This window comes from Drosophila innubila (genome assembly GCF_004354385.1).
Source record: "Drosophila innubila isolate TH190305 chromosome 2L unlocalized genomic scaffold, UK_Dinn_1.0 4_B_2L, whole genome shotgun sequence".
Taxonomy (NCBI): Eukaryota; Metazoa; Arthropoda; class Insecta; order Diptera; family Drosophilidae; genus Drosophila; species Drosophila innubila.
In genome coordinates, this window is record NW_022995372.1 from 19702416 (window position 1) to 19720794 (window position 18379).

General features: G+C 38.1%; 2 protein-coding genes and 1 long non-coding RNA gene across 3 annotated transcripts in view; all 3 read left to right on the forward strand.

The window, feature by feature from the left end:
• Positions 1-6161, forward strand: part of LOC117781667 — a 48819-nt gene extending 42658 nt beyond the window's left edge. Inside the window, exons 2-3 of the long non-coding RNA XR_004617195.1 lie at positions 556-609; positions 6064-6161. This is a non-coding gene — a long non-coding RNA (uncharacterized LOC117781667). The remainder of the gene's footprint in view (positions 1-555; positions 610-6063) is intronic.
• A 478-nt stretch (positions 6162-6639) lies between these two features.
• The window catches only part of LOC117779976, a 59010-nt gene continuing 47270 nt past the window's right edge, over positions 6640-18379 (forward strand). The window contains exons 1-6 of the mRNA XM_034616335.1: positions 6640-7339; positions 8531-9048; positions 13796-15020; positions 17016-17114; positions 17340-17466; positions 17567-17663. Coding sequence (XP_034472226.1) covers positions 6640-7339; positions 8531-9048; positions 13796-15020; positions 17016-17114; positions 17340-17466; positions 17567-17663 — 2766 coding nt within the window. The remainder of the gene's footprint in view (positions 7340-8530; positions 9049-13795; positions 15021-17015; positions 17115-17339; positions 17467-17566; positions 17664-18379) is intronic.
• Positions 8314-9264, forward strand: LOC117780060 (caltractin). The gene has a single exon (XM_034616441.1). It carries the CDS (start codon positions 8545-8547, stop codon positions 9097-9099), a length of 555 nt encoding a protein of 184 aa, XP_034472332.1. The 5' UTR covers positions 8314-8544; the 3' UTR covers positions 9100-9264.

Here is an 18379-nt window from a genome sequence, read left to right on the forward strand (position 1 = left end):
GGCATAGCCCCCGTACTGCCACATCACTAACGGGAAAGTAATATAAATCGGACCCCAGGGATAAATAAGTTTGAGTTAGTTATGACAATGTGGATGAAATTTCGCACAGACTTCACAGAACTGCATTTTGTCCTATATTTTCTGTATTTGGCCTTCTTTGTGTATGTGTGTGCAGTGCTTAATTATGCAAAATATTATTGTAGCTTTTAAATTTGTTGAGCTTCAAGTTAAGTCAATTTGAGTTGAAATAGTAAATATTTGATTTCAATAAATTTAGATTTATTGTAGAAAGTAATTAAAAGAAATTTAATCTGACCACTTGTCACTTATTAACAGTCTGCCAACTTTTGGCATTACAAAAGATAACTTAAATATTTAAATAGAGATGCAGAAATGAATTATTGTAGTTTAAGACAAAACTCTTTTAACTTAATGTTCTGAGAAATATATTTATCTAACTTAACGCTTCACTTAAGAATAGAGAGTAAATAAAATGCTCTATTAGAGCTTGAGTTTTTTATTAAATATATATTTTCCTTACATTTTCACTTGCAGCACGTGACTTTTGTGAACCGCAAGGACGAAGACAGGTGGAACGGAAGCACCAAGGTACGTAAATAAGTCAAAATGCAGTCGAAATGCGTGGGCCATAAATAAAGAAACAACAATGTCTAAAAGCCAAGATAAGCTGCTTGGCCCAAACCAAGAGGCAATAGACAAAAGCCAAAAGACACAAGCAACCAAAAAAAAAAAAAAAAAAAATAGAAGAAATATATTAAGTGCTAAAGTTTTTGTGCTGCCTGTCAAAAAGGACAACTGCAACGGCATAAAAACGACAAAAAGAGTGAGAGAGAGAGAGAGAGAGAAGGAATAGAAAAAATGAGGAACTTGTACGCAGAGCGGTGTGCATTGTTAGTGAAGCAAGTGCCACGCCCAGCGTAACGCCCACGCCTCGTAGAGTAATATATAAAAGCGGATCCATGTTAAATTCTTAGCGCAACGTCGCGCATTGTTTGACTTGAACTATGCGCAAGTTATTTCTTTATTTAAAGTCACAAGCGCCATTGTTAACTTGGTTTTTGACCCACTCACCCACTCACCCACTCACCCACCCACCCATACACACATACGCACAATTTTCATGCGGGCGGTTTTTGTGCAAATTGTTGGCCAAAGTTAAAGCAGGAAACCCTTTTTTGGACGACATGCTTAAGCTCAAGCTTTATGAGGCTACTAAAGCAACGCGGGGGGATAGGGTAGGGGTTGGGGTTGGGGTAGTTGGAGGAGTATGGTTGCAATGGCGTCGGCAATATTTTAGAGTGTGTGTCCTAGCTGGTGTTAAGTCAGCTAAAAGCCTTTTGGCCCCAACCACTTGAATTTGGTAACTGGCGCAACTTTTTAGAAACGGATGCAAGCTGAATTACCAGATACTAAAACAGAGCAGCCGAATGAGATAGAGAGAAATAGCAATGGAGCCAGATGACTATTTTTGCGGTGCCCAGAGACTACCCCAAAAGGATGAGAAAGGAGAAAGGACGCGGACCGTAGTAAAAGTTTTATGCGCGACACCAAAAGTGCAGTCAACGCACTTGGAGTCCAAAAATATGACTTGTGACTGTCTTTGGGATTGAAATTGGAATTGGTTTGCGTTCTGCTCCGACTACCATTTTGCAGTTTTTAGTAAAATAAGTGTCAAACAGTTGGCGCATAAAAAACAAGAACTAGGAAAATAGAAGACAGCTGACGCATTAAGGTGAAAGCGAAAATGTTTGTAAAATCAGTTTTGTTTCAATCAAGAATTTATAGAATTTTTAAAGTGGAAATTAAGCTTTGGTTTATTAGAAAATGTAAATAATATATAATAATAAATAAATAATAATTTTTATTTGATGATGTTTTAAATAATTGAAACATATACTGAAAAATCCAAGGCCATTATTTATATGAATTTATTTCATAAATTAACTCAAGTTAAATTAAACTTTATAATTGAAAAATTATCAAAATTTGTGTTTTAGAGAATGGTACATAAAGTTACTGGGTCTTTATGAATTTATGAAATATTATACGCAGCTTTAAACAGTATATTATTAATTAATAAATAATCAAAAAGTGTGTTTGGTTAGTCAAAAATTTATAAAACTGAACTAAGATTGTTTCAAAAGTTCATTTTTATAAAATGCAAATTAAAACTATAAGGTATTCTTTTAAAAATTCCCAACAATTTGTTATTTTTTTTCATGTACAACATTGTTTCAAAAGTACATTTTTATAAAATGCAAAATGAAACCATAATGTATACTTTTTGAAATTCCCAACAATTTGTTATTTTTTTTCATGTACAACATTTCAATGGCTAACTGAAAATTGCAATAAATTGAACCACACAATTTTAATTATATAATTGCCCTGCTTGACTTTGATTTGCCCACATACATATGATCACATTAAGTGGCAATCATATAATTTACTGCCCACATTGTATGATGCACCAATGCAACAGTATTTTATTATTAATTTATATATTTTTTTTTTAAATATTTCTTACGTGTATTTCGCATATTTTTATCTGTTTAACATATTGGCTGTGCATTTTTATTCGCTTTGCCAATGATTTATTGCGTAAATTTCATTAATTTGCTGCGCTGTCATAAAACGACATCGGCAACAAAACAACAGAAAAAATGAAATAAAATAAATTTGATTGGCGCGTGTGTGCGTGCGTCGCATTGATGCTAAACAAATTTTATAGCCCACCTATGGAGCACAGTTTAACACACAAAGATGCGAGTATTCGTATAACCTCGACGTATATACGACTCGACGAATGTATTTATGGCCTGCCGCTAGAAAACTCATTATACTCGCGGCCTGTTGGAATTTTAAAATGCGAGTATCTACCGCTCGTTTCGGCTTGTTTTACAATGTCAAAGAACATGTTCTTCTTTCGAGCTAGAGATACGTGTCAAAAATTGATAATGCCCAGACAAAATTGTGACCCTGTACAGTGAACAGTTGCAAGTGAATGCGGTGGATATCCGGAACCAATTCAATCCCAAAGGACGCGTTTAATTTATTAGCAAGTGAAAATCGCGCACAACAACTTATTACATGACGCACATTACACATACGTAGCGTAGTCCCAGGCGCCGGATTAATAAGTATGCTATAGGAAATTTACTTTTTTTCTAATTTACGCCTTGCGTGCGTTTCTTGTCTCTCTTACAGAGCATTTTCCATTAAGTCTGCAGCTGCTTTCGTCATAATTCATGGCACTCGCTGGGACAGCACAATCTCTCTCTCTCTCTCTCTCACACACACATAAACACCCGCACACACGCACAGCTAGAGAGTCACAGATTGGGAGCATGTTAATTTGTAGGTCGCTGCAGGCGGAAGTCCTTTTGGGTCTTTAAACGCAAATGAAAGGCGAACCGAAGCTTTTACTGCCGCCATGAGCTCATGTATCATTTGAACATGTGTATAAGTATAAGTGTATCTCTGAGTGTGTGTGTGTGTGTGTGTATGGGTGCCTTGTTTGTTCTCTCATTCTCTCTGTATGCGTGTTGCTCTAAATTAGATTTTCATTTGCGTGGGTGCTGTGTGTGTGTGTGTGTTTAAGTGTGTTGATGTCGATGTCCTTTCGTGTACCGCCAGCCTTTTTGTTATTGGTCCAACTTTAAGCACTATCACTACTTAGACTTTATGACCCGGCACATAAAACCCTTTTGAACCTGACCCGCACATACTTTTCTCTTCCCATTTACAAAATCAATGCCAAAATTAATTAATCCAAATTAGAGCCGAGCTGCCATAAACTATATACTATATGTATATGGCATATGAAAATGTTTTAGATAAGTTCTCCACTCTCACATTCTTTTATTATTTCGCTCAAATATTCTTCTTTATATTATTTAGCTACCAAACTGACTGCATTTCCTTAAAATATATATATTAATAAAATATATATTTATTAATATTTACAAGCTCATTTCCTATATAAATACAATTATTATGATCAGGTGTGGCAAAGTCAAGCTAAGGGAGACAAATCGAAATCTCGGCCTAATCCTGTCAATAGCTGTCAATTGACATTTTTTATTGCTTGCAGACGTTTGTGTTGCATTTTCTAACATCTAACAAGAACTCGAATGAGGGTAAAACAGAGTTATTAGAGCTAAAAATTCTATGAGAATTTCAAATTATAACACTCTTACAAGTAAATTTATTGAATGGACCAATAGTCATAAACTTGCAAGACAAGTTTAAAATCAACTCTGTACAATAATCCTGGAGAAAAGAAAGCAAGAGAGGGTAATTTCTAGTCAACTTATTTTGACTACAGACGCTCTATTATATTGCTTTCTTATTTATTTTTTAATTTCCGATAGCTCAGTGTAAATGGCAGCCGCTTTGGCAATTACCTTTATTGACATATTTGACAGGCAAATTCATGCGAATTCGTATGAAATTGTTGGATTTTATGCGAATTTGTGCGATTTTTCTGAGTCCTTTTTCTAAAATTTCAAAGTAAAATTGAGACGCCAATTTACTGAGGCTGAACATTTGCCGAAAATTTCATATAAGCGATAGAAACTTTTTAATAAGCAACCCAATAGCAACAACAACATCGACAAGAAATTCATATAATTGAACAGCTGCCTAGGCGAAAAAGTTTTTCTAATAGGAATTTCAACGAATTTGCTTAAAGCTGCAAAAGCTGACAACGACAAAAATTAAAGAAATGGTAACGGCTGTCAATTTGGCTTGAGCTCAAAAGTATGCAACATAATAATAACGTTAAAAGATAATGAGAATGGCAACAACAATAGCAAATTTGTCGCTTTGCGAGTTTTGGAAGGCGTACAGGCGTGGCACCGTTATCAATGGTACACGCCCCCAACAGCAACAACAACAACAACAGCCCAACAAAAACAAGCAAACAACACGCTGAGTAACAAATAGGCAACTTGAGCAAACTTTCAAGAGTCAAAACATTTGCCACTCCCCACGCAGCCTCACACACATTAAGTATATCATATGTGCAAGTGTCTGTATGTCTGTGTGTCTGTGTGTGTGTGTGTATGTACTTTGTGATATTTATCGTTTCTTAAGTATTTTTAAGAAGTTTACCACGGCAACTTTTGCTTTCGCCTGGCGACAACAAACATTTTGTCCTGGGCATATTTCGAGTGACACTTCAAGTTGTCAGACTCTTGTCTCTTCTCCGCCGAGCTACGTCTGGAGAATCCCCCCTCCTCACCACTCTGACCAAGTGCTGAGCTGTCCCTGCTAGGGACATTCTTTTCAAACTTTGTCAAGGCCTTAATCAACTTTGGCTAAAGCTTAATGAGCGCATGTAATGAGTTAATTCATTTGCCCTGCTGTCAAGCGGTCTCAATAGTTGACAAAGTTGTACTTGAAAATATTTTTAAGTTTTCTTGTAAATAATTTAATGTGTTAAATTTTAAAATTTAAAAAATTAGGAATTTATATCAGCCAAGCAATATATCAAATAGCAACAAATTTAAATTAATACTTTAATGATCCACAGATATATCTCTGATTCTTTAGTAAACGAGCCGTTCAATATATAGTTAAGTCTTAAACAAAAAAAGATTGAATAAATATTTTCATAAACCAAGGAACACTTTTAATAGACTTTCACTCGATGTTTTTCTGTTAAATTACACTTGACACACCCTTATTAGTTATTTTAATAAAATATTTTGTTTATAGAAGGTCAGCCTTGCACAAAAGTTAAATTTCAAAATGTTAACTTACTTAGAACTTCATAAATTATTTTGCCCTAAAGAAAAGTAAGTTTTGAACACACTAAGGGAAGCCAAATTTACATTTAAAATTGAAGATTAAATTTGCTTAACATTATCGGATTAGGAAAAACCCAAAATCAATTAAATGGCACATATATAGAACATACACACACACATGTAGAGGGATACTTATCTAATTTGTACACAAAGAAAATCCAAAAAGAACACAATTTTTGCCACTCAATTCTAACGCATTCTCAATCTCTGTCACATCTTTCTTTTGCAGTTATTAAGGACGGCAGGCAGCGAGAAAAGCTGACTCTATTAACAGAGCAAACAGGCTAAAAAAAAAAAGACAGAAAAAAAGTAAAAGTAAAAGGAAAATGGTAAAGAGGCAAATCAAATTGCTAAGCGGCTGCCAATGAGATGGCAACACATTCTTGTCAGCAGCAACACTTGTGTGTTGTGGAAGAACTGGAGCTGGCTTAGGATTGGAAGCTGAATCACTTGACTATGCCGCAGCAAAACAATCGAAACAGTTAGTCGGAAAACAGCCAGAAAAGCGGATTGCGAATTTGCTATATTGACATAAGGAAATCGTTATCCGGCTTTGTACGCTGGCAACCAAAGGCGACGAGGCGCATTTAAAATTAAAAATATATATCTATACATACCCATAGATAGCTAGATATAGGGAGCAAAGTGTTATGCTAATGCCCGCTTCAGCTTCAGTGGCAACCATGAATATTACATGAGTTAGTCAAGTGATGACAATAAGCGGCCAGATGACACCACACTAAAGGAGAGAGTGTATCAGAGTGAGAGCTATACCCAAAGGAGTTCAAATACCTCAAGTGACAAGATGACGGAGCTGCGTCGTGCCAATGGCCATGATTCAATTCAATCCACTCCACGTCTCCACAAGCAACACTCTCTACGCGATCGACAGGCGCATCCATTGTTGCTGCACTCGCTGGTTGATCACGGTTGCAACTTGAGCAGCGGCGGCAACAGCGCTGCCAGCACCAGCAGCAGCACAGCCACAGCGACAACAGCACTGGGATTGGGATTGGGATTGGCATCAACTGGAGCACAGAGACTCAATAGCGTGGAGTTTGATGAGCATGACATTTATTATGTCTCACCATCAAAGCGAAAAGCTGGCGTTGCACCTGTGGCAGCTGCATTGCGTCCAGCAGCCGCATATGATGGCAACAGCATCGGCAACATCAACAACAACATCAATAACAGCAATCACAATGTGGTCACCTTCTCGGACTATGTGAGTGAACGCGGTGTGACCAATAGCTGCTCCTCCGCCTCCTTTTCGACTTCGCATCGCGGCTCATTGAAGCGGGGCAAGGGACGCAGCAATCAATCGCTGTGCAGCTGCGATGCGGGGGATGAGGCACAGCTGCAACCGGATGCGGCGCGTCCACTTTATGAATACAGCTTGGAGAGACGACGCAAGACACACACATACACCTGTGAGCAGAATGCACAGATACTCATGAGACTGGAGCGCGAACGTAATCGTAAATTATCGCTGACTTCTTTGGCCGGTGAGCTGCAGGTGAGTCGAGTACAAAAGCTTAGGCTTATGTAATTGGAATCATGAGCAGCATTCATGAGTTATCCCCCCCTCCCCCTACACTCTTCGTGGGGCACGTGCTGCGCATTTCGAGCAACGTTTGTTTTGGCCTGTTGCAAGCGAATTTGATAGGCAAACAATTCGCGGCACGTAGCAGCAGCAACAAAGCTTTGACTGACACCGCGGCATCTGCCACATGGCACCTGAAATTTCCCGCCTGCCACCTTGGTGTCTGTCTGTCTAAGTTTCAGAGCTTTGGTTCAACCTTTGATACTCTGAATTCCTGCCACATTCTCAAATATTCATTGACAGTTTTCACAACATTTCTTCTATAACTTTAATATATTTTTCGAGCATAAATTCCAAGAATTAAATGTTAACATTCTTCCATGAATTTGAGATTATGGCGAGTTCAGGAGATTCTCTTAGGTTGACTTTTCATTAGATGTGTCTAATACATCAATTACTTGAGTTCAAGCATTCCTTTGACCTTTCATCAAGCGTTTAATACCATAAAAAGTAGAAAAAGAAATAAAAACAAGTAACAGACTTATTAAAAACTCACACTATGTAAGCTACGGGACGCTAGGTGGCGCTTGTGTTGCTTTGTCGGGAATTAATTTGAAGAGAAGATAGAGTGTTTTAGCAGATGCACATTTACAAAAATTTTACGAAATCCTTCAAATATTATTCTCAATTTGTGTTATATTTTTCTACCAAAATTGAAAGAGAATCTGAAATGCACTCCTATATATTTAGACATTCATTTAAAAACAATTTTTGATCATTTTTAATATAAGGGTTACACAAATGGCTCTACTCTAGTTCGATAAATTGAGCTATGTTATAATGATAACAAAAATATAAAAAATGTTAGCACCATGTGGAGAACCTGTTGAATCACAGCAAGCCAGGTCCCTCTGTTTAATGGAAATCTTAACATTTAAATATAAATCCATATCAAAGATCAGTCTCCAATTGTATGGAGTGTAAACAACTACACATTTCAAAATCAATTTTTTTTTTCCCAATTTCATACAGAAAAAGAAAAAATATATTAAAAAAAAAGTACATATAAGGATCAGCGACAAAAAATAACACATACTGGTTTAGTTTGTTATCGTTTGTTATATTGTTTCGTGAACACAACAACTATATAAAGAAAAAGGACAAAGTATGGAATCGGACAATTTGAGCAGAGCCGTCTCATCGGCCACAATCACCTCGGGTTCCATGATAAGGAATCGTAAGCTAAAGAACAAGCGGTTATTGCCGACCTTTGACCTGTCGCTGGAGCAGAAGGTTGATATTAAGAAGGCCTTCGATCTGTTCGATACGGAATGCACTGGTTTCATAGAGGTCAAGGAACTGCGAGTGGCAATTCGCGCTTTGGGCTTTGAGCCGAATAAGGAGGAGATTAAGATTATGATGGATGAGATCGACAAGGATAAGACGGGACGCATTGCGTTCAACGATTTCTTGACCTTGATGCGTCTCAAAATGGCCGAAAAGGATACCAAACAAGACTTGATGAAGGCATTCTCGTTTTTCGATGATGATCGCACCGGTCGCATCACATTCGATAATCTGAAGCGAGTGGCCACCGAGTTAGGTGAGAATCTCACCGATGAAGAGTTGCAGGAAATGATCGATGAGGCCGATCTGGATGGCGATGGTGAAGTAAGCCGCGACGAATTCTTAACCGTCTTGAGGAAAACCAACTTAATATAGGACCATCGTCTCTCAGGGAAACGGCGTCTGTTTAGGCATATTCAATCCCCCCATTTTATTTCAGGTAGATAGCGGCTTACTAATCACATCAATACCATCAAATAATTTTTGAAGAAGTTTGGATATGCTTCGGTTAAATAAAGCATTACAAAATGCACCAAAGCAGATGTCTTTTTATTTTCCATAGTTACCTGTAGGTTGTAATTAGAATTCCATTCTGTGGCGCCTGACACAGCGCTGACCTTGAAACGTGACCTCAATATGAGGGCGCAGCTTTAAAATGGACGAGCATCCTTTGAGTTTGCAATCATTTGTCACAATTAGCACGCAGCTCAAAGCGGAACTTCAATTACGAACAAATGGCCTCCATCACCTCCATGCTCACATTATCTCTGCCCCTTTTTTTCTCTCTCTCATTCTCTTTACTTATTTGCGCCGTCCCGTTCCAGAGTCCGCTGTCATGCATAACAAATCTCTTTGACACGTTTGATGTATGCGCTTTTACTGAAAGGGAAAGGAGCCTCGTATGTGTGTGTGTGTGTGTGTGTTGCATTTGCTGCTCCAGTTTCGAGTTGTTGCAACTGTGGCAACAATTTGGTTGCATGCGTGGGCGCTTTTCCAACCGGATGCTGCCTAGACTCTAACTCTAGAAATGGCAAATACACTCGTTATTTAGTAGCGTCGTTTAGCTTTTTATTTACGCCATGCATTGCATTCAGCGCCATTTAGTTGTTTCAAGCTGACTGCAAGCCTCGGCTTTAAATTCATCAACTGTTTGTTGCCGATGTCGGGCCACGTGACGTATGCGCAATTTATGTGACAGTTCAGTCAACTAACGCTGAATGAAGAGCCAAACTGATGCAAATCTACAAGACAAACAATGCCTTCACATTCATAAGATATAAAGTCAGCAATTAAAACGCAGTTGGGCCAAAAATACAGAAAATTTAGTAAATTCTTAAATTTTAAAAATTTATACTGCTCGTAGAGAAAATTAGTGCTTAGTTTAATTAAAAATTAATTGTTTTTTATTTGATGTCTGCTAATGAACCGGCAACTAAAATTTTTCCGACAAAATAAAATAAGAATCATTTCACAAATTGACTTAAAGAATTAAAAATATTTTTTAAAATTGTTCAACAAATTTAAAATCTAGACAATGTAATCCAAACTTTGTCTTGTATATTATTGTCATTTAACTATTGTCATGCAACTTATTAAAACTGCCAGCACTTCTAATTAACATTTCAAATACTTTCTCATGTTTCACATGACGTATGTGTAGATTCAACAAATTAACATATTACTATATATAATTAACATATTAAAATATTTTTTAAAATTGTTCAACAAATTTAAACTCTAGACAAAGCTATCCAAACTTTATCATGCATATTATTATCATTTGAATTCAAAACTTTTCAACTATTTTCACATGTCCCACATGACGTATGTGTAACTTTTGTCGTTTTTACACTCAATTAAATTTAATATCGCCTCCTTGTGAAACAAAATTTCCTTTAATATAAATGCAACAATAATTGCCCAACCAAATAGCCCTTGATGAAGTCGTAAAGCTGAGCGCTTGGATAATTACATATCTCTCTCCAAAACAACAACAATGGCAAAACTAAATTGAAATAAAAAAAATAAATCAAATCAAATTAAAGTGAAACAAACTTGAGCATTTAAAAAAGTTCTGGCTTATTACTTTTGGTAAATCGATTAAAGGCAATACTGATGAGCGCTGCGGATAAAGGAGGAAGAACTTCAAGTAAAATATAACCAGCACTCAATTCTACGAACATTTAACTAAATACTCATGCAGAGTAGCCTGTACAATGAAAAAAAAATAAAAGGGAGCTTCAGCGAAAATGAGTGGATTCAGAGGAACTCAAATCAACAGCAACGAAAGACGAGCGTAAAAAGTTTTGCGCAAACTACAAAACTGCCATAACTCAACATTACACGCACACACACGCAAACACACACACACACATAGTCACACACATACGCATACACACTCACAAGGACGCCACTGTAAGCATATTTGAAACGCTGAGCTGCAAAAATATCGTTAACTGTAGCAAGAAAGTTGAAAAAATAAAATAGGAGAGATGAATGCTCACACACACAGAGACACACACACACACACGCATGCACACATAGTTACGCAGACACTTATATAAATTATGGTAAAAGATTGCACAAAATTGCAGCAAAGTAGACGAAAAATTATTATAAAATGTGCATTATGAAATTTAAGACGGGAGACAAAGACGCGCATAATTCAAAAGAGCGAAAAATGCAAAGCTGAAAACTGGAAAATGCGAAAGCTAAGCTAAAAGTCGCGGGAGATTTGTTAAAAAAAAAGGAATGAAAATAAATATGTAGGGTATATGATACTATAGGGGTTTGTCAACAATATATCAAGCAATTTAATGCTCAAAAACGCAGCTAGCTGCGGTTCGCCACGTCCTCTGGTTGCCACGTCCCGCCGCACTTCTTCCCCCTCTATCCAACCCCTGCCCGCCATTAGAAACCCCGCAGCTCATAAATATGGCGTCCAATTTGTGGCATAAACGCCAAATAAGCATATTCATATACAGCATGCATTGTTGCATTCCGTTGCATACTTTGGTGCGCAGTTAACTAACAGCCCAAGGGAATTATGCATATATGCATATGCAAGAATAGATCCTACTTTAAACATGCTTTCGAGTCGTGAAAATCAGAGAAAGAGAGAGAGAGCAGCTGTAAGAGTTCAAAGTGCTTATGCAAGTGTATTTATGATGCCTGTGACCTTTCGCTCTCTGTCTTTAAATAGTGAATACAGCGAATAATAATGATAGAATGGTACAAATAGGGAGAGGGAAAGACAGAGAAAGAGAGAGAGAGAGGTTTAGAGAAAGTACGGGCAAATCAAAAGCCACCGACACAAATATATTTAAGTTAATACACTTATAGCCACAAGGCGATGACGCCTGCAATATATTGCAATACATTATAATGTATACTTACAGTCGTTGAGCGTACTGTTGAAATTGTGACTAATAACAAACAAATTTCTAACTCTTAAGATTGAGAGCTAAAAGTAGTTGGTTATATGCATATTGAAATCAAATAATGCCCCCCGATATAATTACCCAAAGGAAACTTTGGGCGTCCTGGGGCTGGCTATAAGCTTGGCCTTACTAAATCAGTGCCGTAACCGAATTGGCCAGTCTGTTGGCTAAAGTTCTGGGAGAGGGGGAGGGACACCGCAAAATATTTGCATAAATTATTTAAGTTCAGCCCGAGACAGGAGAAGAAATTTACCAACGGCGCGCCGTGTAATAAAAGTATGAAAATATGAAAATTTTCAATTTCCACTTAAGCAGCGGACGCGACAGGACAAGACCGAACATGTTACGGGGCCCAGAATAAGAATAAGTAAATAATAAAAATAATCAGCAAGGACACACGACAAGGCAGGCGACAACAATAACAAGCTATGCAGTAGGGAAAATTAGGTGTTAGAGGTAGACAGGGAATAAAAAACAGAAGATAAATAGAGAGAGAGAAAGAGATAAGGGACAACATAAAGCAATCAAAATTCAAAGGAAATTTTTATTAATGCCAATGCGTTTCGTTTTCGGGCAGACGCATAAAAATAAAAAGCAAATCAATGCAAATGTATTTCCCGTAACTGAATTCAATTTCAAATCCCCGGAGCGACCGTCCGTCCTTCTGACGGTCTGAACTTGATGAAGTTTATGATGATGATGCCCGATGATGAGGATGATAATGATTATGATAAAGATTATTAAGTTGCCTGACCGTAGCAAATTCAATTAGGATGCCAACAACGCACTGCGCACTTAGATGGTCAACTGGAAGCTGGGCAACTGGTCAAACCGGACAATTCGGACAAGGGGACAACTGAGAGAGACTGTTTATTGAGCTCTCTCTCTCTCTCTCTCTCTGTGTCCAGGGATAAACCTTTTTCTTGCCCTTTTCGCACGTCTTTTATGCTCTCCGTCTATGTGTAAGTGTACGTATGTGTGTTCTATGGCATAATTAAATTTCATATTGCCAAAGGCCAGCTAAAAACGCATGTGTTGCTCTCTAAATCATCTATACAAATTCGACAATTTGCAAATGTATGTCGGAAAGTAAATTGAATATTATTCAAAATGATTTCTGATATTTAATAAGTCAGTAAAGTATAGTTAAAGTAAAGATATTTAATTAAAAAATGCTTGACTGTGGAATACTCTTGAGGCGTCCCTAAATACTAAAAATATATATTTAATTTCATTAAATTACGTTTATCTAAAAATATTTAACTATTTGTAATATCTGTCGCAAATTTGATTCTTAACGTCAAATAGTTACAACAAAATCGCATAATATGAATAATATTGTATATTAGTATAGTTTGTAAAAGTAAAAAAGTACTTATCTCATTTTGCTGTCATCCTGTGACACCTAGAATTGGTTTTGTTTGGAAATCGGGTTGAAAGGGATGTCTGTGAATATTTAAATTAAATCAGTAAAGTTTAAGTAACATTTGTGCTGCCGGAAGTTGCCCATGTTGATTGATTCATTGATTTAATATTACTTCCTCCATTTGCAACAGCTGCAGCTTATCAATTTGTTTTCCGCCTTGTTCTTATACCGCTGGCACTGCCTCTTCTTCTTCTTCTACTTGCAGAGTGACACGCCCAGCTTGTCGGATGTGGATGTCATACCCCCAGTGCCGCCGCCGCCAACCCTCAAGCGCAACGGCAGCATGCGCAGCCTGCAATTGCTGCAGCAGCTGCAACAGCAACAGCAGCAGCAACAACTGCCAAGTGGCAGCAACAACAACAATAATAATTCGGGTATGGGAATGGCGCAATTGTGCAGCAGTGATCTGCTTGAGGATTGCACCAAAACAGCGTTGGATGAATGTGCAGCAACATTGCTGAAGTGCACCATCAGCAACAGCAACAGCAACATCATCAAGCCAGATCTGTGCCAGGCGACAGGCCACGCCCACAATCAACCACAATATAAGCATAAAGCATCCCCGCCCTTTGCTGCACACGAGGTGGATAACATCTTCACTCCGCACTCACAAAAATCAGACCCCAGCTTGTGCTTTGTACCAGCAATAGCAACCGGAACAGCAGCAACTGGTGCTGGAACTGGAACGGCAGCAACTGTTGCCCCTGTGCTGAGCAAATACAACACCATCGGGCCGAGCAGCGACTATGCACGTCATCTGGCGCACTATAGTCGCTACCTACAGAAGCAGCATCAACAGCAGCAATTGGCTCACTTTCAGCAGCAACGTTGCCGCTGCTTCTCTCAATCGCTGCTCAATTTTCCAAGCAATCAGCAGCAGCAACAGTTGCCACAGCAGCAGAAACAGCAGCTTAAGGACTCAAAACATAGTCTTGGCGTGTTGCAACAGCTGGGGCAACAGGCGCACATCTTTCACACGAACAGCATGGACTGGACACTGCCGATGAATAGTCGCAGCTTTGGCAATTTGGTTGATATTGATGGCGGCGGTTGTCGCGTGCCATATCAGAAAATGCAGCAATCATCGGCGCTTGCCTCATCCAGTTTCACCATGAATTCATTCGACAGTGCCAACAGCGGCGGCATCCTCAAAGAGCGCGAGTCACAAACACTGTCCCACTCTCATTCCCATTCCCATTCCCAATCCCATCCTCATCCCCATCCACATCCACATCCTCATTCACATCATTATCATGCGCACGATGTGGCACACTCGCTGCTGCACCATGCCACTGTTGGACCAGGTGGCGCCATTCCTGCCACACCGCAGAAACATCATCAGCTGCACTCGAGCGTCACGAGCATCATGCCATGGAAGCATCGACAGTGCCCCAGTCGCGGTTCGTCCAGTTCGGGCACTAATTCATTCCGTAAGTTCACAAGGGCTACAAAATATTACACAGATTGTTAAAAGACAACTCCTATTTACTAAATATTGACGAAATAAATATTTAAAATTATACGTTATCATTTTTTTTAAATTATAATACAACTTGTTAATAGTTTTATTAAATATGTATTTATATATTTTAAATAAAAATATAATATAATTGAATGTAATTACATATGTTAAGGATAATTACACGATACGATTTTATATGCATTTCTAAAATACTTTTCTTTCTTTTTTTAAATAACTGAGCAGCATTAACAGACTCAAAGGCCATTTGTTATTTGAAATATATATTTATATTCAAGTAAATAAGAATCCATGTAACAGTTTTAGTTTAATCTCAAATTAGGTGGAATTACATAATTTATTTGTTGGTCTTCAATTTTTGTTATACTTTTATTTTTATTGAATTTTTCAAAGATTAATTCATCAAATATATTGAACAGCAATAATTACAAATCAAATTTCGTTTTGTTAAATTATTCTTAAGTTTATTCTAAACTTAAATAAGGAATATTTTAAGAAAATTATTCATTTAAAATTATTAAAAGCTACACAATGTTTGATCAGATTCAAAGATGTCTAATTATTTAGATAATAATTACATATTATGGTGATTTTCCTCTTAAAAAAAAGGGTATCGTCCAGCTCAATTTATTATCAGTTAAAACTGCAGTGTTGCAATTTTTGTAAATCTGATTGCCCGTCTCTTTCCCAATGGACTTTCTGTTAATCAAAGGCCAAGAGTGCTATGCAATCAGGAACTGTTAGTTTGGTTTGGGCCGACTGTAGCCCTGGTTGTCTGCTTACCTGACTTTGCGCTTGCCCGGGCAATAAACTCATGGAAACTAACGGCAACTAACGACTGATGGCAACCCCCATGGGTACAATTCTATTTAGTCGTTAGCCATTTGATTGCGCCCCATGTACTCGTACTAACATGGCCGCTTAATGTTAAACGTCCAACTTGAACGCTCTCATCACGTTCTCGTACTCGTGCAACAGCAATTCATGTGGCGAAAGGGTTGAGTTGTGGTGAGGGGAGAGAGGGTATCAGTCTTTGACCAACTGCAGTTCGTTACGAGACGCCCCGCCGAAAACTGCGTGGCGGACAACGCGTTGTCCTGTCATGTTAAATTTATGCAAATCGCAGATGCCTGTCCGCAATTCAGCTCAGCTCAGATCGCCAGATAGTTACAGCAGCATTTGGTTGCCAGAAGCGTTGCACATGCAACTTACTTAACGGTAATTCAGCTCGGAGTCGCAGGGAAATAGTGATAACGACAGAGAGTCAGTGTGTCAGAGTGTCGAGCTCTGTAATCAGACAGATTGCTTTACATGCTAGCTAGTTTCACGTCTCATTTGAATTATTTGCTACTTTATCGAGAGCAGTTTAGTTGTATAATCAAATTTGGTTAGTAATTAGAATTGATACGAGTTGAGTACGAAATTCGAATAATAAGATTTGCAGTTGAGCATGGGAATTTTGTTTATTTTCTACACACATTTTATACTTTACTGTTCGTTTCCTTTTCGTGTCGTTAAGTGCTTGTACTTTAAACCAACTAAGCAATTCTATTTAAATCGTTTAACTAACCATATTCCTTGATTATACGTTTCTTTCATGCATCTTCTTGTTGTTACTGTTGTTGTGTCTGCTTCTGTAATCAATGCCACTGTCACGGCAATTTGCACACACACAAAATGCAACACAAAACAACCAAACAACAAACAACATCCAACAATCGACAACCGGCAATCGACATCGATGATGATGCTTACCTCCTGCTGCCTGCACAACAAACGACTTGGCATTGAACTGCCAATAAAAACAACAACAACAACAACCACAACAACAATAACAATAACAACAACAACAATCTATGGTCCTGGACATCATGAATGCTGATGCTATTGCTGCCCTGCTTGGTATTTTGCCTTGGCTTACGCTACGTATACGTAATGTTTCCAGGCTTCGATGCAGCCAAGCATTGGCTGGCAGTGAGCTCAATACTCTTGATAATTGGCGCTGCCAGTGTTGCTGTGCCTCTAGCGCTACGTGTTGCAGCAAGTGAGTAGCTTCAGCTTAGCTTCCATCCAGTTGGCTACGAGTATTCTGATCCTCATACCAAAGACAATAAATCAATTACCATAACGCATACGACACGTAGCCAAAGCATCAAATGTCTCTGGACGTGTCTTTGTGTCGTGTTAATGCATCTAAGTTAGTTAGTAGCTGTTGCTAACTCACTTTTATGACTCTTCCTCTTTCTCTCCTATTCTCTCTCTTGAATAGGTGCACCTTTTGAGGAGCGCCTACGCGTTGCTGTGCAGCTCTTGGATCAAGTGCCTTTAATCGATGGGCATAACGATTTACCTTGGAATATACGCAAGTTCCTGCATAATAAACTCAATGACTTCAAGTAAGCAGATTCTTTTTCTCAGCCGTTTACAGCATTCGCAAATGCAATTAATATTTAATACGAAATTTTCATTTTTTTTGCTCGTTATCCATTTCGCCAGCTTTGATGAGGATTTACGCAACGTGGCGCCCTGGGCTCGCAGTCAATGGAGTCACACGGATCTCACGAGACTGAAGAAGGGACGAATATCAGCACAGGTAAGTGCTTCCCCTTCCCTATCCCCTTCATAATTTTTTTTGCTCGCTATTTAAGCCTTAATTGGCAGGCAAACACAGTGGGTATCATTAGTTTGCTGTCAAGTAGGAAGCATTTATTTAAAATTATTGAAAACACAACAATAAAATGGAATTTCTATAAGTTTATTCAACAATTTCAAATAAGTATTCATTCTTAAACTTAATCATATTACTAACAGAAGTTGAGAAAAGTGTATATAATTTTCGTGTTGACTTTAAACTCATTTTCTTCCATATAACTGCTACTTAGCCTGTTGTCTAAGCAACCTTTGTGCTGCTGACTTTGCTCATTTTTCTGTCAGCTGCTGGTCAGCTTCAGGTTCTCTAAAGCAGGAAAGGAAGAAAATTGAAAAAATTAATTATGACCCTCTCATGAAGCTCCACGTTGACCTGGTGCTTCCTGTTCCGGGTCCTGCTTCGGTTCATGCCACTGATGCGTTAATTATTTTTGCCATGCAACACGCTCCTGGAAGCTCCTTAGAACGTTGCTGCTAATTGGTCATCATTGATTCTCTTAGCTCGATTTTAGCAGCATTTCTTCTTTTTTTTTTTTAATGGCTTATTAAGTACTTGAAATTAATGCCGTAAGAACAGGACTCAAGTGCCAATATAAGCCTAATTTGACCTAGTACTTGAATTAAGTTGAAGATGTTATTATACTCATCAAACGTCACGAA

What these genes read in the sequence shown, in the direction of transcription:
- LOC117780060 (XM_034616441.1), top strand. Translation starts at nt 8,545, where the DNA reads ATGGAATCGGACAATTTGAGCAGAGCCGTCTCATCGGCCACAATCACC.